Genomic DNA, 25,216 nt, shown 5'->3' with positions numbered 1-25,216 from the left:
CCGATGCAGGGGAGACGGGTTCGTGCCCCGGTCCGGGAAGATCCCACATGCCGCGGAGCGGCTGGGCCCGTGAGCCATGGCCGCTGAGCCTGCGCGTCCGGAGCCTGTGCTCCGCAACGGGAGAGGCCACAGCAGTGAGAGGCCCGCGTACCGCAAAAAAAATACAAATTTCTTGAAAACTTTGCTTTGTAATCAACTCAAGAAAGGCAAATATACAAATCATATATCAGGTAAGGATCTAGTACTCAGAATATATAAAGAACTCTTACAACTCAATAATAAAAAGGCAACCCCAACCCCAGTTTTTACAAATGGGCAAAGGATTTTCTCCAAAGAAAATATACAGATGAACAATAAGCAGGTGAAAAGATGTTCAACATCATTCCTCATTAGGGAACTATAAATCAAAACCACAAAGAAACACTATCTCACACTCATTAGAATGGTTATAAAAAACAAACAGAAAATAACCTATGTTGGTGAACAGGCTTCCCTGGTGGCGCAGTGGTTAAGAATCCACCTGCCAATGCAGGGGACATGGGTTCGAGCCCTGGTCCAGGAACATCCCACATGCCGTGGAGCAACTAAGCCCGCGAGCCACAACTACCGAGCCCACACGCTGCAACTACCGAAGCCCGCGCACCTAGAACCCGTGCTCCACAACAAGAGAAGCCACTGCAATGAGAAGCCCATGCACTGCAACAAAGAGTAGCCCCTGCTCGCCGCAACTAGAGAAAGTCTGTGTGCAGCAACAAAGACCCAACACAGCCAAAAATTAAAAATTAATTAATTAATAAAAAAAAATAACATACATTGGTGAAGATGGGCATGTATGTAAAATGATACAGCCCCCGTGGAAAACTATTTGACAGTTCCTAAAAAGTTAAACATAGTGTTACCATATGACCCAGGTAGTGTTACAGTTGATGTAGGCAATTCTTCTCCTAGGTATATACTGAAGGGAATTGAAAACATATCTTCACCAACAACTTGTACACGAAATGCTCATAGCAACATTATTCATAATAGCCAAAAAGTGAAAAACAATAACTGTCTATTAACCTATTATTGGATAACAAAATGTGGTGTATCCATACATTGGAACACTATTCAGCTACAAAAAAGAATGAAGTACTAATACGTGCCACAGCATGGATGAACCTTGAAAACTTTATGCTCAATGAAATCCAAACACAAAAGGCCACATATTATATGATTCCATTCACATGAAACGTCCAGAATAAGCAAACCCAGAGAGACAGAAAGTAGATTAGTGGCTGCCATAGGATGGGGGTGAGGGATAGGGACTGACTGCTAATAGGTATGAGGTTTCTTTTGGGGGCATAACTGAAAATGTTCTGAAATTAGACAGTGATGATGGCTGCACAACACAGTGAATATAATAAAACCCACTAAATCGTACACCTTAAAACGGTAAATTTTATTTATGTTATATGAATTTTACCTCAATTAGAAAAAGTAAACACATACTCTCAAACTAAATTGATTTAAAAAACTGAAAAAGAGAAAGGCAGGTAACACTAAATGTCATTCATTTCCATTTTGATTGGTTGACAATTTGATGACTTTTCCATGGGGTGGGAGAGAAGACAAAACCATAGGGAGACTTCCTTTTTTCCTTTTAGTTATCATACTAATAGCACAAAGACTGCCAAAGATGTGGCATTTTGTTCAAGTTTTCACTTAGTATGATATGTATAAGCTTATCAGATCTGAAGGCCTTACCATCTGGAAATACCAATTTGAAAACCCAAGTGATGCCAGACATGTTTATTAACAGCTCAGAAAGAAGATTATCAATTTAAAGAAAAGTTGTGATTACAGATTGTAGTTCAGAGCCCACAAAGGAGATGCTTGAGAGCTTAATTTTTAATTACAGGTTATAAAAATCAATCAAAACAACCAATAGAAAACCAGGATTAATCTGAGAATATGACCTGAAAATCCCTGCAGGAGAAGAAAAATCAAACTAATGACCTAGAAAAAAGTCAGCTTTCATTAATTAATGACTTGAGTCCCTGCTGGATACAAGCAGTTTGCTAAGCTCTATGGAGGATACACTTGTGGTCCTGGTCCTCATCTGGCTTACAGTCTAGGAGAAGATACCAATACAAGTCATATCAGAAATTTCCAGGTGTCGTCCAGATCTGGAGTTGAGTCTGCTCTAACAGGTACTAGCTGTATGACCTTAGGTAACCTACTTAACCCTATTTAGATGCAGTATCTTCATCAAAGAGACAGAACAACAGTAGCTATATCATGTGGTTTGCAATGTTAAGTGGAATAATGAATGCAGATGATTTAGCCCCACCCCTGGCAGGAAGGCTCAGTAAGTGTTAGCTGTGATTGAGTAACAACAGAGATAATAGTAGCAGCAAATGAGAATAGAGCTTTCAAAATTAACTTAGACTCTCGATGGTATAAGTAAAAACCAAACAGGAGCATATAATGCACAGAGGAGTCACGAATCCAGATTTTAATTCCATTTCTACCACATACTTAGCTGTCACTTAATGCCTTTGATTTTGGTTGCTTCATTGAAGTGCTTCAAGTATTTACTTCAACAAAGGTACCTCAAAAATGTTGTGAGAACCAAATGAGAAAATGTATGTAGGAAGCACTTTGATCTCAACCAAAGTCATGTATTATTCTTATTTCACAACGTATTTAATCTTATTATTCTTTTTTGTTCCTATTTTCTTGAAGACCATTCAAATTATAGAGCTATTAATGGTGGAAAGTCGGGAGGCCTAAAGACACACTCCCAGTGGAGGGCTCAACAGAAACTTCTTATTTGGAGCAGGCAGAAGCTCAAGTTTTGTTTATTTCGGCTCAGCTCCTGATTGTCTTCCAACTAACAAACACTTATACAAATACCAGTCTTAGAAACATGGTGGGAAAGGCTGAAGATCCTAAGGCAGACAGAATAGGAAGAATGTGACGTAAGTTAGATACAACTGGGCCCAAACTCTGCTCACCATTTACTTCCTTGCTCTGGGACAGAGGGTAAACAATTGCCTCTTTGTGCCTTAGTTTCGTCATCAGTCAAGGAATCATATTTGACTCAGAAACATGAGGTAAGGGTTAAATGTGTTAAAGCGTAAAGTGAGAGAGTTTTCTTCTTCCTCCTTCTCCCTTCAAGGAGGGCAGACCTTCCCTGTTGCTTCTGTCTTTCTCCCTGGGGAACAGAGGGACCAGTGTTAAAAGGCGACTGTGAAAGCAGAAGAATTTGCCATTTTTCTCTTTTCCCTGTTGGACAGAATGAGGCTGACGGCTCCTCCATCTGAAAGAAGCCAGACACTGCATCGACAGGTGGTTGGTGTTGTAATGGGGCTTGAGGCCTCTATCACCATTGATTCTAAACAAATGAAAGAGGTCTGCAGATGGAGAGCACAAAGACATGTATAAAACATATGTAATAGAAGAATCACCTTTTTACCACCCTGGGAAACAACAGCAACTTGGTCACCTGCTGTAAAATCAAAAAGGGGGACTACTCCATTCTTTTTAAATTAATTAATTAATGAATTAATGGCTGCATTGGGTCTTTGTTACTGTGGGCGGGCTTTCCCTAGTTGCGGCGAGCAGGGGCTACTCTTCGCTGTGGTGCACAGGCTTCCTTCCCATTATGGTGGCTTCTCTTGTTGCGGAGCAGAGGCTCTAGGTGCGTGGGCTTCAGGAGTTGTGGCACACGGGCTCAGTAGTTGTGGCTCAAGGGCTTAGTTGCTCCGTGGCATGTGGGATCTTCCCCGACCAGGGCTTGAACCCACGTCTCCTGCATTGGCAGGAGGATTCTTAACCACTGTGCCACCAGGGAAGTCCACCATTCTTAATTATAGAGTTGAAATATGTTTTAATGATTTTTCACAGTTTACATCAAAGGTTGTAAATGTCTAAGGCCAGAAGTCCAGGCAGAAGTGCGAGAACCAGGCTTGCGGGGCCTGAGGTGGTCCTGACAGCTCCAGCCAAGCAGTGTCACATGGAAGTGAGGGTCCAGTGTGGCCTCATCTTCTGAATATTTTACAGAAAAACTAAGAATCTGGGTCATTGTGTGAAACCACTCAATTTTTACATGTTAATGAAAGCTTAAAAACAATTGTTAAGCTCTGTCAGGTCACACTAAATACTTCGGCAAGCCAACTTCCTGTTGAGCTGTCATCTTTCGTTCTGGTTTTCCCACTGAAGACAGTATAGGAACATGATAAAACACAAGGGGGAAAACCGCCGTGTTCAAAAGAAAGCAAACACCACAGGGACCAGGAAATGATCATGATGACCTCATACAGCCTCCCATGTTCTTGAGTGAATCCTGCAAGTGTTATCTAACTTCTTGCACATAACACAGGAAGAGAGGCCAAAGAGAGGATGCTGCGCATGCCATCAAGAACCTACATTCTAGGAGGCAGGACAGGACATGCGCAATAATGATAGTCAGGAGGGCTTGCGAGTTTACAGAGGAGGCCACCCCAAGTTTGTAGGAATTCAAGGCTTTCCTGAAATTCCCATTAGGCTAGATTAAGAAAGGGAGAGGTTCAGATGCACCTTCCATAACAGAATAGGAATTCAAAAGGCAGGTATTATTGAGGAAGAAGGAAAGTGGGGGAAACACCCAAAGACAGAGGAGTCAGGGGAAGAAGAAACTAGCACTCATCAAATGCCTCTGTCCTAAGCACCTTTACAGTCATCTAATCTAACAAGCCTTTATTCTACAATCTACAGTTGTCCCTGCATTACTTTAACCACAGGGGAGTGATTCCAGGAGCCCCCGCATATACCAAAATCCAAGGATGCTCAAGTACCTTATATAAAATCGTGTAGCACAATGAATACATACAAGAAAGGTTAGAAAGCTTGCCCGTGGTCACATGGCCAGCCTTGAGATCAGGTCTGTCAGACCCCCAAGTGCAGCTCCTTCCATGAAGAGGTTACAAGAATGTGTTTGGCCAGTGGTTTGGCTGGTGCTCGAGGAGTGGTTTAGAGAACTGAGACAGAAACCTAAGTTGGGGCACACCATGAAAGGCCTAGAATTCCAGGGAGGAAAATTTATACTTCCCTAAGCGTAGGTCCCTTCCGATAACTGGGTCCTTGTGCAGATTAAACAAGAGAAACCATGTGTTACACTATAAAGTAATATACCAAGATTAGCTATTAGTAGAGGTTATGAGCAGCCATTGAACATGTTTGCATAGGGGTGGGCCTGGATTGGAGATAAAGCTGGCTGAGGTATGTAGGGGCTGAGGTATGTAGGATGGATTAGAACAGGGAGATAAGTAGTTAGGAGGCTGTTCTTGGAAAGGAAAGCGAAGCCACACGGGGCTGGCAGATGGAAAAGGAGCTTCATCAGTAGTGGGAAAGAGAGAAGGCTGTAGAAGAATGAGAATCCCAGATCCACAACGTGGGTCAGGGAAAGGTTTGATGGGATGATGAGGGTGGTTCATTTCAGAGCTTAGGTGAGACGGAGTACGAATCAGCTTGTTAATTCATCTGTTTCCCAGAGAAAAGAGGAGGTCAAGAGAAGCCATTCTGACCCTGCCATGTCCCCACCGCAAGCCCTGGCTTATTTCACTTTCTTGCTCAAACTAAACCTACCAGACCCGAGCTCGATCTATCAGGAACTGGTTGATGTGTATTGTATTCAACTGTCCAAATGTTCGGGCCATTCAGGGTAGGTGTATACTGGTGTCTTTTGAAGGATGCCTGGGGTGAAGGGCTCAGCTCTGAAGTCAGAAACATCTGATTTGGAACCTGGCTCTTTTGCGGAGTCGCCAGTCACTTCCTTTTTCCTTGTGGCAACTCAAAAGAGGAACCAGGCTAGCCCCAGTACCAGAGCGGTTCTCTAAAAGGATCTGGAACTGAAGGCCAGTCACAGGGATGTGGCTTGAATTCAGAAAGAACATTTTTAGGTGGCTGAAGAGAAGTGACTTTCCTAACAACTTGCTCAAGTAATCTTTCAGTTCAGGGAAAACATCTGACTGGAAGGAGGAAGATCCAATTCCTTGCCCCATACTGAAAATGTACAGGACAGAAGCAATCAGAATGCTGTGCTTCCTGCACGCACTGCCTAGCCTTCAGGAAGGGCAGGAGATTCTGACAGTAGCAGCCTGGTGGGAGAGGGGGAGAGGATGCTCAACGTGGGTCCAAGAGTCCATTCTGGCTGAAAAGATAACTCTTTGCCAAGAGGATGCTAGGACCCAGAGAAAGAATTCTCAGACTGCAACATCCTACAAGTAAAACCAGATGGATGTCTGGAGGAACCTAGCCAGGCTGAGTAAGCTCTCCATCTCCCCACCTCTGGACATTCCCCTCCACACTGATACTGGTGTTTCCCAAGGAGTTTGTATTCTGACCTCTTCATGGGCTGTCCACTCTCCCAGGGTGATCCTATCTGCTCTTATAGATTCAGTTTCCACTTCTATCTCCTGCCTCATTCTGTCTCCCAAGTTCCAGGTCTTCAGGCAATCTCTACCTAGATATATATATATCGCAACATGGGACCCAACATACTAAAAATAAACCTATCTTTCCTTCTCCCAGAAGACTTTTGACTTTTCCTCCTGGGTTAACTGGTGGGTTTAAAATAGGTCCACACATTATTTGACACTCTTCCCATCAGGAGATGGAGTCTCTGTTCCCTTCCCTTAAACCTGGGTAGGTCTTTGTCATGGCCTTAATAAGAAAATACAGCAGAAATGAGCCTGCATGGAGTCTGAGGTTAGCTTAGAAAAGGGGTGGCTTTTGAGAGTTTCTCTTCTTGGGACACTCACTTTGAAGCCCTGAGGTACCATGTAAAAAGTCCAGCTACTCTGAAGCTGCCCTGCTGGAGAGACCACATGGGAGAGCGAGTGAGTGAGTGAGTAAGTGAGTGACAGAGAGAGAGAACAGCTGTCTGAGTCTTCCAGGCAGTAAACACGTGAGTGATGGCCCTTCAGTTGACTCCAGCCCAGCCACCATATCCCTGCAATCACAAAAGTGACCTCAAGTGAGAATTGTTTAGCTGAGCCCAAATAATTCTCAGAATGATGAGGGATAATAATATGATTGCTCTTTTAATCCACTAACTTTGGAAGTAATTATTACACAGAAATAGATACCTGGGAGTTCCCTGGTGGTGCAGTGGATAAAACTCCGAGCTCCCAATGCAGGGGGCCCGGGTTCGAGCCCTGGTCAGGGAACTAGATCCCACATGTATGCTGCAACTAAGAGTTCGCATTCCACAACCAAGGAGGCTCCCTGCCACAACTAAGATCCAGTGCAACCAAATTAATTAATTAATTGGCTTATTAATTTAAAAAAAGAAATAGATACCTGGAAGAGTTCCCTATCTTCCTAAATTGTGTTGTCACTGCAGACATTTTTTGAGGGCTGTGTAGACTATGGTCAGGTACTGTTCTAAGCATAATTAACTCTGACTGATCTTCACAACTCTGTGAGGTGACTTCATTTTCAGGTGAGAGACTGAGGCACAAGGAAGTAAAGTAGCTTGCCCAAGGTCGACAGGAAATAAGTGACACAGCTGAGATACCGAAGCAGTCTGGGTCTAAAGTGGTACACTTTGGGGACATTCTAGACAACTCTGCATCCCATCCCAGGCCTACATCGAACAGCCACCAAGTTCTGCTGATTCTACTGTCTAAACAACTCTCCAATCTGTCTCTCTCCCTTCCATCCTCACTGGCACTACCCTGGTTCAGGTTGCCCTGATTTCTCACCAAGACTATTTCATCAACTTCCTAACACTCTCTCTGCTTCTGGTCTTGTCTCTTCCAATGCATCCTCCAAATCAAAGCCAGAACGAACTTTCCGCGATGCAAATCTGGCTGAGTCACTTCCCTGCTTAAAGCCCTTTCAATGGTTTCCCATCACAGGGTGGCATGCAAGCTCCTTGGTCCGCCCTACCCCCAGCCCCGCCCCAGTGCCCAGGTCTCTGAGCCTGTGCACATAGGCCCCTCTGCTTTCCAACTTTACTTGTTTACCATTTCAGCAACTTCAAAACTCAGCTCAAGGGACTTCCCTGGTGGCGCAGTGGTTAAGAATCCGCCTGCCAATGCAGGGGACACAGGTTCGAGCCCTGGTCTGTGAAGGTCCCACATGCTGCGGAGCAACTAAGCTCGTGCACCACAACTACTGAGCCTGCGCTCTACAGCCCGCAAGCCACAACTACTGAGCCCATGTGCCACAACTACTGAGCCCGTGTGCCACAACTACTGAGCCCGTGTGCCAAAACTACTAAAGCTGGCGCAGCTAGAGCTCGTGCTCCACAACAAGAGAAGCCACCGCAGAGAAGCCCACGTGCCGCAACGAAGAGTGGCCCCCACTCCCAGTAACTAGAGAAAGGCCTCACGCAACAAAGACCTAATGCAGCCAAAAATAAATAAGTAAATAAATTTATTAAAAAAAAACAAAACCAAAAACACCTCAGCTCAAGGGCATTTGGAAAGCCTTCCTAACCTCCTCCATGTGACCTGTGTCCAGGTAACAAGGCAGGCCCTGGCTGGCCCTGCAGATGTGGAGTTAAGAAGATCCCTTATCTTCCACGCCCCAAAATACCAAAAACAATTAGATCAGATATCCTCCATAGGAGGGCAGCATCAGTCCGCTGGAGGCTTCGCTCTTCACAGGAATGAAAAGACACCAGAAAGAAGGAATTCCTCACACCATTTAAACATAGAACACCTCCTGAAACACTGGGCCTGTCTGTACCAGCCAGACTCTTAAGGTGTGTGTGTATGTTTAAGAGTATTTATCATACGGTAAGACTGAACTTTAGTGCACAGTCTTATGATTTTTAACATGTGTTAAAATTCTTACAACCACCGTCAAAATTAGGATATGGACAGAGAATAGTTCGATCACCCCAAAGAACTCTCTCATGCTATACCTTTACAGTGATACACACACACACACACACACCCTGTTCCTAACCTCTGGCAACCTCTGATTTGTTCTCCACCACTATGTTTTGTTTCTTTTTGAGAATGTCTTTTACATAGAGTCATACTCTACGTAGCCTTTTAATACTGGTTACTTTCACTGAGTATAATGCCCTTGAGATTCATCCATGTTTTGTAGAACTTGATAATGGTGTCCCAAGAAAACCATCCAATGCCATGTGGCTCTGTGCCCATTATTCTCCCTTTGCCCTTTAGATTTACCTTCTGTCCTTTTCTGCCCCGCTTTGTGTCCCAGGAGACTGATCTCTACCAATTGTGTAACCTGGGGTTCCTTGCCCGCTGGCTTTAGCTGGGTTTAGCCAAGGAGAAGCACTAGCTGTGGATCTTAAGACAGAGAGAGAAAAGTTGGGGTATATGTTGTCTTCATTCCTTCCCTGTCCTGCCATGGTTCTGGTAGTGGCTATATTCCTCTGTGGCCATACAGGTCCTATCAAGCAGCTACTCTGTCGCAGCCCAGCCCCCAATGGACTGTGATAACACTGTCCCCCCTTCCCTTGCCCATTCTGGCATAGGGGAGTTAACAACTTCCCACAGTTACTAGCCCTGGGTGCCTCACCATCCCTTAACCCCACCTAACTCTGTAAGTAGTCCTTTGATTACAGTCTGTTCAGTTAAATACTTTTGAGTGAGTGGATCATCTGTTTTCTGCCAGGTCCCTAGCTGATATAGGCCCTCACATCTTCATCATCATTGATCTTATCATGTCCGGTCACAATAACCTCCTTGCTGTTTCTTAAAGATGCTCCTTACTTTTGTGCGCTTGTTCGCAGATCCCCCTCCAAGGAAAACCCTTTGTCACTATCTTTGCCTAGTGAAGTGCTAATCACCCCTCAAAACAGAGTCACCTCCTCCAGAAAGCCTTTCCCAGGGTCTCTCCCCAGGTGGGATGAGTCTCTTCTCTGGGTCCTTCAGAGCTTCATCTGCATCTATTGTCCCCTCTAAAAGACCTCTATCTCAGCCCCTCCCTCCATCGCAAGTTCCCAAGGCATAAGCATTGTACGCTCACTTTTGTACCCCACAATGTCACAGGCACCAGTGCCTGACACTCCATGGATGTTTGGCCAATACCTGCTGCATTGAAGTTAACCAGGAATGCATTATAATTGCTATTTAATGCATATGACCAGGAAACCACTGCATTTTCTATTCGTTACTCATCAAATCTGATTACAAAAGGCAGGAGAAAATAGCTGAGATAGGGTACCATTAGCAGAGTGTGAAAACTGGGCTATAGGAATGTGGGTACAAATTCTGCCACGTTGTCCCAGGGCCATCAAACCCAGAGAGGCATCATAAATATGGCCTATCCAGTAATGGACAATGGCTATAGTAATGTACCCATGACAAGGTAGGTGCCTGGTTCCTACACCTTGGGACTTCTCCCAGGCTTCTGGAGCCCCTGGAGTCCAAAAAGTCCCTTGGGTTCAAGTGAGGATAAGGTTGGTTATAGGACCAACCCACAGGAATCCAGTCTCTACAGCAAGCATTCAACTGGCTTAGAAGCCCAGCTTGTTCTAAGCTGGGAACAACCAGACTGTCCCTCCGCACTAAAGACGGGTCAGTCCCACATATGTGTGTTTGGGTTATTTCCTGAGATACCTATCTTTGACTTGACTTGTGGATTCTATAATCTCCCGTTTCCTACCTGTGGTCGACTTTCTTTATTCTACTTTTTTTTTTTCCTCCTAAAATGGTTCACATCTGCTAAACTCATGGGTCATTCTACCCATCAGTTTATTTTATACATTCCTGTGAAAGATCTTCATCTACCTTGTGGTCATACTCCACTCTTTCCCCTCCTTGGTACCCAGGCAAATATTTGGTCTCCAAGTCCCTGAAGGAATGACAAGTCTCCTCACTCAGACGTACACAGTTTGGAGAGGCCCTGGAATCCTTTGCTTGAAGGACACACCTTTTCCTCAGGTTTAACACCAGATTATCCGGGAACCCTACCTCTTTACAGTAACCAGTTTTACAACTCCCATAAACACCTTCTTGGTTCATTACACAACTTAGGAAGGCTTCTTTCCATGTGTAAAAGAAATCTGACCATCTACCCCACAGTGGGGTTTAGTCAGGAGCAATTTGAGAGCAGGAAAGAGATGGACCTCTGCGAGAAAGAAGGGAGCCAGTCACCCTGGATTTTCTAGACCTGTCACAAGCCTGGAATTCCCATCTTGATGAACCCTGCATCCAGAGTGCTAAGTCTAAATAACTGGGACTCCCCAACTTCCTCAGCCCATTCCTCACCTCTGCCTCAAAACTGTGTCACCTGCTTATTCTTACCATGTTCCTGCCTGCCAACTGTTTATCCCTCTCTTCTCCTAACTTCTATGGAGCCTTAACTCTGACCTCTCCTTCCCCACTCCCAGAAGGACTGCAGAAATATTTACTTTCATCTTCAAATGAGTTAAGGTGTATTTGAAGAACTATATAATATTTCCTAAATTAAAATGAAAGTGGTACCCAGTGTTGAAAGTTTGGGTCAGGGATTTCTGTCTCTAAATACCTCAGATGCTTCTCTTAATCCTAACTGAAAGAAAAAAGGCAAAGACAGACCAGCTTGTTTATTACTTCTGAAAGGAAAGAACACTCATGTATAGAATATTAAACATGTCACACAGCTACAAAGGGCCCAGATGTCTTTTCACAGGGATGAGAGTTGGGCCCTAGAAAACACACAAAGATAACATTGTATTACTGTCTTCAAGGAATAACATTGTAACCAGGACTCAAATTTTACAATTTGCATTGCTCCCTTTTTTGTTTGCTTCTGGGAAACAATAACACAGTACCTCCACATGTATTAGCTCATTTGATAAAAACAATGGATTAGATTTAAGGTCTAGAGATAAGTATAAATGCATTTAAGATGACTGGCAGAGACCAAAAAAAGAAAAAAACAAAAAAAATCAAACATGGTGAGTATAATCTTTTCACAGTAATACTAGAGGATTTTGTTTATTCTTGGAATCTTGGAATGTTTTATGTTTGTGACTATCTTCAGCCTCCTTTCTCAGTATTGCCCTAATGAACAGATGTTCCAGGGCATGGGGAGAGGCTGTAAAACGGGAGAAAGAGACAGAATCTAAGCAAAAAGTCACAGCTGCAAACCTGATTCACTGTGATCTACCAACACTTTCCCCTAGAACACAGAGCCCTGAGCAGGATTCACAAAGCCTTTAAAAACTCAGCAATGAGCACTGCCTCAGTAACTTCAGGATCTTGATCTTGGATTCAATAAATCCAGTCTTCTATGGTTACTTACTTGTAATTTAAAAAGCAGCCAAGGAGGCTTCCCTGGTGGCACAGTGGTTGAGAATCCACCTGCCAACGCAGGGGACACCGGTTCAAGCCCTGGTCCAGGAAGAACCAGCATGCCGTGGAGCAATTAAGCCCGTGCACCACAGGTACTGAAGCCCATGAGCCTAGAGCCCGTGCTCCGCAACAAGAGAAGCCACCGCAATGAGAAGCTCATGCACCACAACGAAGAGTAGCCCCCGCTTGCCGCAACTAGAAAAAGCCCACGCATAGCAACGAAGACCCAACGCAGCCAAACCTTACCCAATCATCTCCACTTAAACAACAGTAGATGTAAACTTCTAATTTTTTTTTCAAAATAAACAAGCTAGTTAGAGATTACTTGCAAATACTTATATTCAATGCAAATGGCAAACCAGTTACAGAGGAGACCTGGGCATGTTTCTCGGGGTCTGTGGGTTCTGCACTGGCAACAAAAGCTCAACCTCTGTTACTCTGTGGAACTCAGAATCTCTCCCATGTGATGAAACCTCAGGAAATTCTCTAGGTGTGAGAAAGAAATCAATGAAGCAGAAGCAGAAATGGAGCAAACCTGTTATGTCTCCTGGTTGACAATTAACTTTTGCTAATAAAAAAAAGTAAAAACTCATCTTCAGAATCTTTAACAACCAAGTCTAGTGTTTGTCCAAGCTGTTTAAGCTCAAGGTCTACTGGAACAAGCAGCACAGAGAGGCTAATTCATCTCTTATCATAGAAATAATCTCCAGACAGGGACAGAAATGGGCAGAATTTGGACAGGGATGTGAAATGATGCATGGAGGGGGAAAACCTAGAAAAAAAATTCACTGAAAGACATAGGAGTTGCTAAATACCACATTCAAAAAGACTCTACCATCCAAGGGTGATTCAGCTCCACGCCATGGCCCAACTTTGGGAAGCCAGATGGATCTTCTAATCTCTCTAATTCTGTCCAGTTTCAGTATTGTATGGAACTATTAGTTAGTCTAATTAGTCCAAAGAACTCTCTGGAGATCAGGCTCATTCCTGTGCTGGTTTCCTGAGAAGGTCAGATCTTCCTCAGGGTAGAAAGATGCTCTCCCTTCTGAGAGCTCCAGGGTCATGCTGAGCTCACACTAAAATGGCTTCAGAACTGTTAGTGACTAGGCTTGCTCTTCTTCTGGGGCCCCCGAACAGGAGTAAAGTATATCTCAGATGACTCCAGCTTGGATAAGAGCTCCTCAGGGTCTTCACTCAAAAACCCATGCAACTTACTGGGTAACTAGGGGATCAATGGGATAGGCTCATCAAGGATTGACCTCTTCTTCAATGAAGAAGGTTCTATAATCAGTCAAAAATATTTGGGAGCATCTCTTATGAAGCAGGTACGAGGTTAGATGCTATGAGTGTGACAGACCCATATAAAACAGCATTTTTTTTTAACACTTAGGACACTGAGATAAGAAAGAGAAGCTGTAAAAACATAACAATACATATATTAAATAGTTTCATACAATACTGAAATCGGACACAAGATAAAGACCCCGGTACTCATATCATTATCTCTACCTGGGTTTGTCATCTTTCCAATCTTCAAGCCCAGAAATCCTACCACACCTGCTCAAGGCCATTCCTGGCCTCCTCCAATTCCCAATTCCACCTGTTTCTCAATTCCCCCTCTTCTTTGAAGGCCCAAGGCGTGCTGTAGCTTTCCTGCAGCATTTACAACACTTACGCTCATATTAGTGATTTCTGTGCACGTATTGCCTCTGACAGACTAAGACAAAACACAGACTTCAACTCTGCATCTCTTGCCAGTTAACATCAATACTTGTTCAATTTAAATTAATTGGGAAATGAATAGATTTTCCCAGCAATGGACAATACTTTTTGTCTTACATGCCAGTTCCCTTTGATTAACAGTAGTTGTCTAGAGGAGTTTTGAGGATTCTGAGGTCATAGCAAAGCTCCAAGGTAAAGAGTGCTATAATCAATTAGTGATGTCTGCCACAAGGCAGGATTAGGAGTAGTGGTTCAAATTCAGTACAATTTGGGAAAATAAATTAAGGGTTATACGAACAGAGAAGGGAAATCATCTCTGACTGGCAGTCAGAGAAGTCTATATGATAAAAGTGAAAATTAGATCCACCATCAAGGATGGGTAGGGTAACAGTGGGTGAAACACATGAGCAAAAGCAGTAGGGCAGGAGAGTATGACACATCCTGGGAAAGCAACTCTTAGACAAGCTCAGCTAGAATAAGTTCAAATAGAAGGTTTAATGGGAGATGAATAGCGAAAGGACTAAATACTGTAGAATGCCTCAGGTTGAAGGACATGATAAAGAAAAGCCAAGAGACAGACAAGGGATGGAGTAAGAAGGAGGCTACTAGGCTTTATTTAGCTACTGTACAAGAGTGAAGTCTGCAAGAATGCTCTGAACTATCAATTAGGTGTATCAAGGTTCATTAGGAAGTAGCCTTGCTTAATAGTTAGGAACTGCAGTTTTGGAGTCAGACAGTCCTGGGTGCAAATCCCAGCTCTGACTGTGACCTCACGTGACTTAAGCCTTGTAAGTTTCAGTCTCCTTTTCTGTAAAAAAAAGTACACTTCTTACCTCATTGTGCTGAGGCTCAAATGGGAAATAATGTGCATAAAAGTCATAGTAAGCCCTCAATAAATATTACCTATTAGGCTTGGTTACCCACAGAAAAAGAAATTTTCAAAGGAAAAAATGTGTCTCCCTCATTGTCTCAAAATTTGGGAAATCTTACATGAAACTTGTAAAGCGGTTACGTGGCTCAGAAAACAATTAAGTATATGAAATAGCCACAGAAATAGAACAGAATCAGTTTATTTGCCAGTAATGCTTAGAGGCTTGGAGATTAGGCTTTTTGTGACTAGGCATTTCTGGTGATGGTGCATTTTTCTGTTGACTTAATTTTTTACTGAATTAAAAGTAGCCAGATAACTCTCAAGCAACAGAACAGTGGTAGAAAAATAATTTAATTTTATAATCTCATTTAAGCATTCTCCTCTAAGGGTTTCCTCCTTAGTCAAGCAAGTAAGTACAGTTTTAACCCCCTGAGAGCATAGTTGTCTCAATGCAGCTGTAAAAATTAACACAGTGCAGACCCCCACTGAGGTCACTTGTGAATAGAAGTTCCAGTCCCAAAGGCCACCACTTTGCTTCAATATGCAGACCTAGCAGAGTCACATGATGCTGGTATCAGGAGCCTTCCTGGACACAGGAAAATCTGCTGTGACAACTGTCCTGCCTGTGGACTCTGTTATGGACTCTGGCCAACAAGGGCTCTGGGAACAAAGACCTTAGCCTGAGTGTGGAGGGATTGGTGGGAGGGTCTTGTTTCCTCAGTGCTGGTTCTGGGCCTCGTGGTGGAGAACAAGGCACAGCGTCCCCACTCTCCTGGCAGAGCAGGGACCACTGCCCAGAGCTCACACAACTGGGGCTGGGCCCGGGAGAGGAACCACCCAGGACACACAGCATGAAGTGTCTGTGAGCTGGGACAAGGTCTGCCCATCCCAGAAAGTGCAGGAGTATTTGCTGGAAAGGAAATATTCTACTTCTGGTAATGGAACAGGCAGTGGGCAGATATTTTTCAAAGGTAGGGTAGTAACATTTCTGGCAATGAGTGAGTCACTGAAACACTTCCCTTCCATTAACAGAGGTGTTACTGTGGAGCTTTCTAATTACAACAGAGCACCCTTTGTCGCAGTTTGGGTCTGTTTCCTCAGCAAGTATAATGAATCAGCTCCTTCTAAATCTATCTGCCATGCTAAGCTACAGCTCCGAAGTGAATTATTGGCTTAACAGTAACTGTCTTCAATGTTGTCTTCTATTAGATGTATGTTTAACATTCAAAATAGGAAAGGCCATTGAAAAGACTTGCTACTTTAACAGACACTGCTGCAGGGGAATTTAAGTGGGCCACTCAGTGCCGTCTAAGATGAGTTCATTTTCTTGGAGAGTGCGCGAGTCCCCACGGTACACGTGACCCCAGATCTCCAGCGACATCAACATGGGGAAGATCTGCAGTTCCTCAGGTGAACAGAGCTGCCTGGCACCAGGCCAGCATGTCACTGACTCCCTATATAGGACAGCTATTTTCAGGCTCAGCTCTGTTAAAGGTAATCACAATTTCTCCCAAGTAATTAACATGGAAAGCTTTCTCTCTTTATAAGCAAGTGTTCATATGAGCACGCATATGCTCTCCAACAGCTAATTCCTAATCCCATTTATTTACACCGTGTCTGAGCAACCCAAGGTTTTTACTCATCTGAGCTACTATATGAGTTCCACCAAATCCAAATTTGGCATGTGATAATTTTCTATATCTTATGTCATCATTTGAAGCTTCCTTTATTTCTTATGCCCGCTGCTCAAATTTTTGACAGATGGGTTAAGTTTGATCAGCCAAAAATCAGAATCTTTTCAGTGATTCCCCAACTCTGGTGGGTTCTGATTTGGTTTCAAAACTGAAAGCACCAGGCATAGGCATTCAAAGCCCAAAATTGTTTCCCTAATCCTTCAATATGTGGAACTAGGGACAAGTCAGCTAAAGGATCGCTTCTCAAAGGTACTTAATTAAGCAGATACATGCAAGATATATATACATGTATAGAAACAACGTAAGTTTATTAGACCTCACATTACTGTTGTGATGAATAATTTAAGGCTGACATAGAACATTACTCTGGTAACAGTCCCACACACAATTTACATTTTTACACCCCAAGTCACAGATGTAGAACAAATGACTCAACATCAAGGTCATTTTACCCTCTAGTAATGACCTTTAACCCTTCCTTAGTTCCCTAAGGAAAACTTCCTCTAACTCCCAGCAATGAACTGAGGAATGACTAGACAAGCATAGAGCTAAGGGATTTTAAACCTAGAAGGAACTTCAGCGACTTTCTGACCCAGGGTCAACAAGTATGCAGCACACAGGCCACTACTTCCTGATCTTCAGCCCTTGGCAGACATCAGTAATCAATTTCAGAACTTTTCTTTCTCAACAAACATATCACGCCAGACAGTCCACTACCTATAAATTGGAGTTGGCACATGAATGAAATCTCTTTGATCTTCCAGCTAATCCAAACCTCTCTTCCTTCTGACAAGAAACAAAGATTCACTTTTTTATATAGCATTTTAGAGTCAGTCTCATTACTTGAAGGTCTCCTTTCATTTTCTAGTGCCTGCTAAGGGTAATCGGAATGCTTTCGCCCTCTAGGGGTCTATAATCTAGTTTTGAAGAAGAAAAGTTTAACATGCTTGATAAGTATATGTAAACTAAGTGTTAATCTGTCTTACTGATGCAGATCAGAGGAGGCTGAAGTAGGCAGAGAAGAATGTATGGTGGAATTCAAGCTTAGCTTTGGCCTCATTTACTCATTCAATAAACAAGGATAATGTCTAACTATCTCTCTGGGTCATAAATGACACAACAATTTAACAAATGTATTGAGCCCACCAGGCATTGTGACAGGTGCTGTGGGTATAGAGAGGGGCAACACAGAATTCCGTCCCTCAAGGGCTCATGGGTCAGTGGGGAAGGCAAGAAATTAGAATACTCTCTAACTATACAGTAACAAAAAGCAAGTAGACATTGGTTCCGTACAGTGGGAGAGCATGATAGTTCTTTTGCAAGCTGCTGCCCCCTCCGGGACTTCCTCTCCCGCTAGAGATCACCACCTCCTTCTCCCGAGGACTAAACCTAGCCAAGCTGCATCAGGTTAACCTGCTGAACACCTCACAGAGCTGTCCTTTCCTTTCCACTCTCACTGCTGCTGCTCTGCTGAGGCCCCCATCTCTCTCTCTCTCTGCCTGGACCTTAACAGCAATCCCCTAGGGTGATCTGCCCACTTGCAAGATCACCCTTCTTGGATCCATCTTCCACATCCATCTGCCTCAAGGATCTTTTCTAAGCACAGTCCTGCCTATGTCATTGTCCAGTTTTGTCCTCAGGAGCATGTCTGAACTTATCAGCATGGCATTCCAAGTCTCTCTAGGATCTGGCCGCCGACATCCGTGGCAGCCTTGCTTTTTCTCCCCCCACATCCCTCAATCAGACCCTTTGCGCCAGTCACACCAAGCCACTTAGTTAGAAGGTAGAAAGGGCAGGCTTTGAAGGTGGAAAGAAGAGCAGGGCAGCCTCATGGACAGAGGTGTAAGGGTGGCTCTGAGCCTAGAGTGGAGACCAGTCTGGCTGATCAGACTGGCAAATCCCACAGGAGCAGTGTTCCTCCAGGGCACACACTGCAATTCCGAGACTCCTGTGGAGGCACGCTGCAGCCCCTTCTCAGTCTCAAGGGAGGAAGGAGCAACTACAGCCCAAAGGGCACCCTACAGAATTCTCATACCCTATCCCGATGTGGCATACAGCCAGACCACCACGGTCCCCAGGAGGGTCTGCAAGGACCAAATATGACAGGGAGATGGGGAGCAAGACGGAGGACAGCAGTCCAAAGGGGGGATAAGAAAAGTATAGGAAGACTGGGCATTGCCAGTCGTTATCTGAGTGATCCTGAGCGAGTCGTGCACTGTTCCAAGTCTGTGTCCTCGTCCATATAACGGTGAACAATAAGGCCTACTTTATAGTTGCAATATTTTTTTCATTGATTTTTCTTAAGTATTTCCTAAGATTTCACTAGCCATGATGGAAATGAGATTAGAAAAGTGTAGAAGTAAAATACATAGCAGAATAAGATCCTAACTTTCTTATACAGACAATTATAAAATAAATCATTTTTTCAATTAAAAAAAAATACATAGCAGGTTAATTGTACTAGCCTCCTAAACTGGTCTCTCTGCTTCTACGCTTGTCTCTGCTGTCTGTGGTCAAAAGAGCAGCCAGCCAGGGAAAGCTGATTAAAAGATAATCAGACCATGTCACTGCTCTGCTCAACACCTTTTAATGGTTTCCCAACTCCCAGTAAACGTCAAAGTCCTTATAAGAACTCACACCATCCTACTGTCTCTTCCCCCCACCTCCTCACTCCACCCCCATGCTCTTCCTTAAACACACCAGGATCTCCCCAGGTATCTGTGTTCCTTCACCTCTTTCCAGTCTCACTTCAATTCTAGCCTTCCCAGCAGGGCCTTCCCATTCTCCCTATTTCAACCTGCAATCGCCCAGCGCCCTCTCTGCTTTATGTTACTCTAGAGCACGCTCACCATCTAACATACTCTACATTGTAGTTTACCTATTTTTCCGGTTTACTGTCTATTTGTCTCCACTTGAACATAAGTCCCATGAGGACAGGGGTTTTTATTTTGTTCACTGTTATGTGCCCTGGTTCTAGAACAGTCCCTGGCACACAGTAGGTGCCCAATATATATTTGCTGAATGAGCGAATGATTTAAGCATCGGTTACTGTACAGGTATATTCCAAGGCTGAGCTGATTAGACGCCCAGCAGCACCAGGCCTGAGACCTGCCAAGAGCACATGAGTTTCATGATAACAAAATACATTCTGAACACTGAGCTGCAGTCGTCTCCCCGCCCGACCCCCGATCTTCAGGAGCGTCACAGACACGTAGAAACTGAGCAAGAGAGCTTATCCCATGACTCAAATTAGCACTACCAGATACAAGAGCTCCGGCATAGGAGACGTAAGGCTGGGTAGGGCAAGGGTTATTACTAAGAACATGAAGGAATTGTTCTCGATTTTGGACAATGGAATCTGAATCTGTAAATGACCGCTTTCTTTAGTGCTCCAAAGAAAATTATCCCGGATGAATAAGCTTGCCAGCTCTGTCCTGTAAATAACAACAGCTATTTCCTTTCCTGAAAATCCACAACCTGGAAATCAGATTTTTCAAACGACTGAAACAAAGCACAACCTGTCTGGACAGAAAGATCAGGCTTTATGTTGTGAATGGGGTGAGGGTTCCATGAGTGCTTTACCAACATTATACACGCTATGATCAGTATTGGCTGACTTGATTCACAACGCTTGGACGCAGAATTCTCACACACAGATTCTGCTTGCACAGAATTCCCACTTAAAGCACTAAAATTCTTCCCTCATAATTTCTGCCCTGTTAAGTGAAATGAGAATCAGGCTATGGGGCACAAAGCAAAATGATTAATCCTTTCCATATCCTTTTAAAACAGTAAATAATGCTCTGGAGGCTGGTGTTCACCTAGACAGAACATGTCATCAAAACACCTGAATCACCTTGGACTCAAAATTCTAGGCTGGACACCAAGCAGAACAGAGAAAGACCACGAGAGACCTTATTTTATAAGAAAATATTAATTTCCTCAGAATGAAACTATTCAAATCATCTTAAAATGACATTTATTGAGTACCTGTTATATGCCAGTCACACAACTAGATATTTTCACATTCTCTTAAACAACTCTAATAGCAAATGAGGTAATGACCTATAACGCTATTTTCCAGATGAGGAAATTGAGGATTCCAGAGAATAAGAGATTTTGTCTAAATGGTAGAGCATGACAGTATCAGAATTCAAATCTAGAACTCTTGACTCCAGGCTCTGTGCTCATACTACTACACTACGGAAGCAGGGAAAAAGCCTGAAAGAATTGAAATGGATGCAATGAAAATTGTTCCTAATCAAATTTTAGTAAAGGCCTCTCACCTGAAAATCCAAGATATTATTTCCAGGACCTTGTAGGGTTTCACAGAAATTAACAAAGATGGTCACTTAACTATTCAATCCCTTTATCTCATGAATAAGAATATGAGGAAATATTTAGCTTTTAGCATCTCCTTGTCCATGAAAGAAATTAACTTTTACACCTAATAAAGATGACTTTTAATTTCATTTCCCCTCAAATGCTGTCTTCAAAGCTCAGAGGCTTTAAGATGGCTGGGAAAAACCTTTGCCCCTCACTTCAAAAATCAAAATATTTTAAAATGTCAGGGCTGCTGAATTATAGCAGGGACAAAACATTTCAATTTTAATCAGAAGATGATATTCTGTCAGGGTAATAAATAAATTTAACTGTTTTTTCTTCTTTAAGATCCACATACTGAAAGGTTCAGAAAGGAGACTACATGAGAGTGCTTGTGATTTCTGTATCAATTAAGACTGTTATAAAAATAAACTTACTATCATGGCCTAAAGGGCTTATGGATGGACTTAGCATCCCTGTTATAAGTTGGCTGCAATTTCACTTCTGGGTTTAAACCAGAATGAGTTAGCACAGACTACACAGACAGAGGTATGATTTTTGCACTCAAGCCCAGTGTTCCAAAGAATGAGGAAAAGAGGAGGACTCTGGAAAGTGCCTTGTGATGGACACATTGAGGGTGGTATAGGCTTGACTTCTCAGACCAGGAGCTGAAATGCTCAGGGACTGCCCGATGTTGCTCCTTTTGCAAATGTGCCGAAAGACTTCAGTTGAGCGCTTACATTTTTATATGGTGTTTTTCCTTTCTGGAGCAAAGTATCTGAACCAAGCTCCTGGGGCTTACCCACATTAAAACTGGAGGAAATTGCCCATCTGACACCAAAGGCCACGTCTACAAAACAGACATGTTATCTCCCGTGACCCTGAAGACATATTTATGCAACAAGTTCCAAAGGCCAGGAAACAATTTTCAAAATCTTTGCCAAACCAGCTTCCAGTGAATCAGCAAACTCAACACTGGTGTGCCACACTTGGTTAATAAGTATGGCTGGAAAACCCCACAGCTGAAAAGGCAGGATCATTTCACGTCCACGGGGAATTGGGAGGGAAATGCCAGGCTACCCAAAACCATCCTTAAAAAGGGATTTAACAATTAATTCTGGAATCTTGTCACTAGGAAAACAAACAAGGCCATCTCATCTATTTGGCTGCAGGGAAAACAAATCACTCTCTCTAAGGCATCTGTTATTTAAAATGTGATGGGGCGGGATAACTCTTCCCTTAAAAACACCCTAACCAGGGACTTCCCTGGTGGCACAGTGGTTAAGACTCCGCCTACCAATGCAGGTGACACAGGTTCGAGCCCTGGTCCGGGAAGAACCCACATGCCACGGAGCAACTAAGCCTGTGTGCCACAACTACCGAGTCCACGTGCCACAACTACTGAAGCTCACATGCCTAGAGTCCATGCTCTGCAACAAGAGAAGCCACCATAACGGGAAGCCTGTGCACCACAATGAAGAGTAACCCCTGCTCTCCGCAACTGGAGAAAGCCCGCGCACAGCAATGAAGACCCAACGCAACCAACCAACCAACCAACCAAAACAAAACAAATGCCCCAAACCATGTGGCTCTTCTTGGGGAAAAGAGTTAAGCAATCAAGACTTGCTCCTCTACTTCTCTTTTCCTCCCACAGGTGGCCTCTGCTAAGGTAATTCCAGGATGTTATTTATTTACTAGAAACCTGACTTGACTTTGCATAAGGATCTGGAGGAACAAATGCGACCCTGAGGAATCCATTAACTTCCACAGACTTTTTTTGGGGGGGGCGGGGGGTTGGGCACCAACAGGGGGAGCAGGCAACACCAAACATTCTGAGATTCAGAAGCAGCAGCTGGAGAGAAAGGTGCATGAGGCTGGGAGAGGTACAGGCTAACCCTCTCTCCAGTTCCAGTTTCCAAATGTAAGGTGGGGTTTTCAAAGGAGCCTCACCGGCTATGTGTCCCCACCTGTGCAAGCTCTTACGAGGAAAGGAGGCAGTCTTGGCGCCAACCCCAAAGAGGGGCATCCCAGGGCCCAAGGTGTAAAACAGACAACCTGGCAGAAATTCAGAGTCTAAATAGGAACAACTCATACCTGTGAGCAATGGATCTGACATTCACCTAGTCCAGTGATTTCTCAGGAATGAATCACTTAAATACACCTTGTTTGAAAACACGCACATATGACTAAAAAATTACTTTCAGTAGAAAAGCAATGTGGAGAGCAAGGAAGCTCAGGGAGGCTACCTCGGTAGATTTGCACGGGGGAAAGGGAGAAATCTGATAGCTCTCTTCCCCTTGACATCCTGCGGGCCACAACTGCATACTCCTGAATTCAAGCACGAATCTGGCAGGTTTTCCGTGCCTCAGTGCGGGCAGCGGCTCGCCGCGTGGGAAGGCACCTTTCCAGGCACTGCCCAGGGTGACCGACCGAAGGTAACATCCACCTCCTCCCTCCCCCCGGGGACCGGACCATCCCTGAGGTTAAGGTGCCTCTTCCAGTCCAACCGCGAACCATCATCCACACTCAATTCCTGTCCGGGCAACGCATGGTTCAGGAAAAAAAGGGGGGAGCAGACAGGATTTTAAAAATTAAACCACATTTGCTTCCAAACGGGAAGAACCGAGAGCTCCTGCTTCCCTTTCTCCCTTACAAGCCCCTTTGATCATTCTGGGTAAAGCAGGAACCCGCAGCTCGCGGAACACCCAAACGGGAGTCCCGGAGGAGCTTTGTTCTTTGCACGCAGAAATCAACACCCTCGAGGGTAAGCCCCCTCGTGGTATCCGAGGCCGAGGGGGAGCCGAGGGACCCGAGCATCGGGTGCGCCAGCGCCATGCCCACCCTCGCACCCGCCCGCCCCGCACGCGGCCTGGGCGCTGGGAGCGCGTGAGGGTGCGCGCGTCGTCCACCCGCCACGCAGCTCACCTAGCACCACCGCAGCCACGGTGGAGAGTAGCAGCCAATTATTCCTCAGGAAGCGCTTCCAGTCGCATCCCTTCTTCGCCGGCTTCCCCATGGCTGGCGCCCGGGCTCGGAACCACAGGAGAGGCGGCCGCTCTTGTGCGTGGGGCTCGGCCGTGCGCGCGGGGGCCGGGGGAGCCCGGGGACCGCCGGTGGCTCCGCGCCTCAGTGCAGGAGGGATGCGGGCGCGCTGGAGAGAGGATATGCGTTGGCCGCTGTCGCCGCCTCCGCCGCCACCTGAGCTCGCGCACCGCGCCTGCAGCCCGTGCTAGCTCGGTGGCCGTGCGTGGCGGGCGCGCCCGGCTCCTCCTGCCGCCGCCGCGCTCTGCAGCGCCGCGGCCAACCAGCGAGGAAAGAGGGAGGAGCGGCCGGCCCAGGGAGGAGGGCGGGTGGGTGCGTGCGTGGTGCGCCTGGGGGTCCCGGCGGAGCAGGCGTGGGAGGGCGCCCACGCTGTGGCTGCAGCAGGGACGGCTGCGCTCCTCCCCAGCCTTAGGCTGGAGCCTCTCGCTTTTTTTTTTTTTTTTAAATTTAATTGGTCAGGCTAGGTTTTCGGATTTATGGTTTCCTCCTCTCCCTAATCCAGAGGGGTGGAGTCGCTGGCCCCTTTGGTTTGGACTTCATTCGGCACACCCGCACGCCTTCTCTTTCTCCATACCAGCCACTGCCAGTGCAGCACCGCAGTGGGGAGAGTCAGGGTCCCATTTGCTTCTCCACTGCAGCCTCGGATTGGCCAGCAGCCTGGAAAGCCTCCTAGAAAAGTCTAGGAGGAGGGGGAAAAAAAGAGTGCTTGTTGGGGGGGCGTGAGCAGGACAGGACTTTGTGAACTTTCTCACGAGGCCTCTAACTCCCCTGCCCCCCACAGGTATTATTAACTCTCCTCCTTAAGCCGAGGGAGGTGACGCTCCCACAGGATGGTGTGTGGACCCAGGGCTTGGAATGGGCCCTCTTAGAACTTCACTGCCGCTCCTTGCGACCGGCTCTGTGGCCGCCCAAGGCCTCAAAGCTGTGAGACTTGGCGGACTGAGAACCCGACCGAGCCGTTCTGAGGAGAAGGTGGGCGGGCCCATGCCTAAGGCCAGATGCTTTGGAAAGGCAAACACAGGAGAGGTGGAGAAACTAGGTAAGTGCAGCTAAGTGAATTTTCTAATTGTCTTCCATTCTTCTACCCAGTTTTTTCACCCTCGCTTATACAAAACTTTTTCCTTCCCTTGTACCACGCCACCACCTCTGCAGCTCCAGTCTGCCTTCTCATTAGCTTTCCTAACGTTGTCAGCCCTGCACCTCTTTGCTATTGTAGAGTCTCCTCTGATTGGGGAGGGTGGGGGAATCTCCCAGCTAGATTTTCTGGTGACTAA

General features: G+C 45.1%; 1 protein-coding gene across 1 annotated transcript in view; it reads right to left on the bottom strand.

The window, feature by feature from the left end:
* Nucleotides 1-23,921, bottom strand: part of SLC1A1 (solute carrier family 1 member 1) — a 70,562-nt gene extending 46,641 nt beyond the window's left edge. The window contains exon 1 of the mRNA XM_007118513.2: nt 23,826-23,921. Coding sequence (XP_007118575.1) covers nt 23,826-23,916 — 91 coding nt within the window. The 5' untranslated portion in view covers nt 23,917-23,921. The remainder of the gene's footprint in view (nt 1-23,825) is intronic.
* Between the last annotated feature and the right edge of the window lie 1,295 nt (nt 23,922-25,216).

This window comes from Physeter macrocephalus, chromosome 9 (assembly GCF_002837175.3).
Source record: "Physeter macrocephalus isolate SW-GA chromosome 9, ASM283717v5, whole genome shotgun sequence".
NCBI lineage: Eukaryota > Metazoa > Chordata > Mammalia > Artiodactyla > Physeteridae > Physeter > Physeter macrocephalus.
This window is presented reverse-complemented; position numbering and strand designations above follow the sequence as displayed.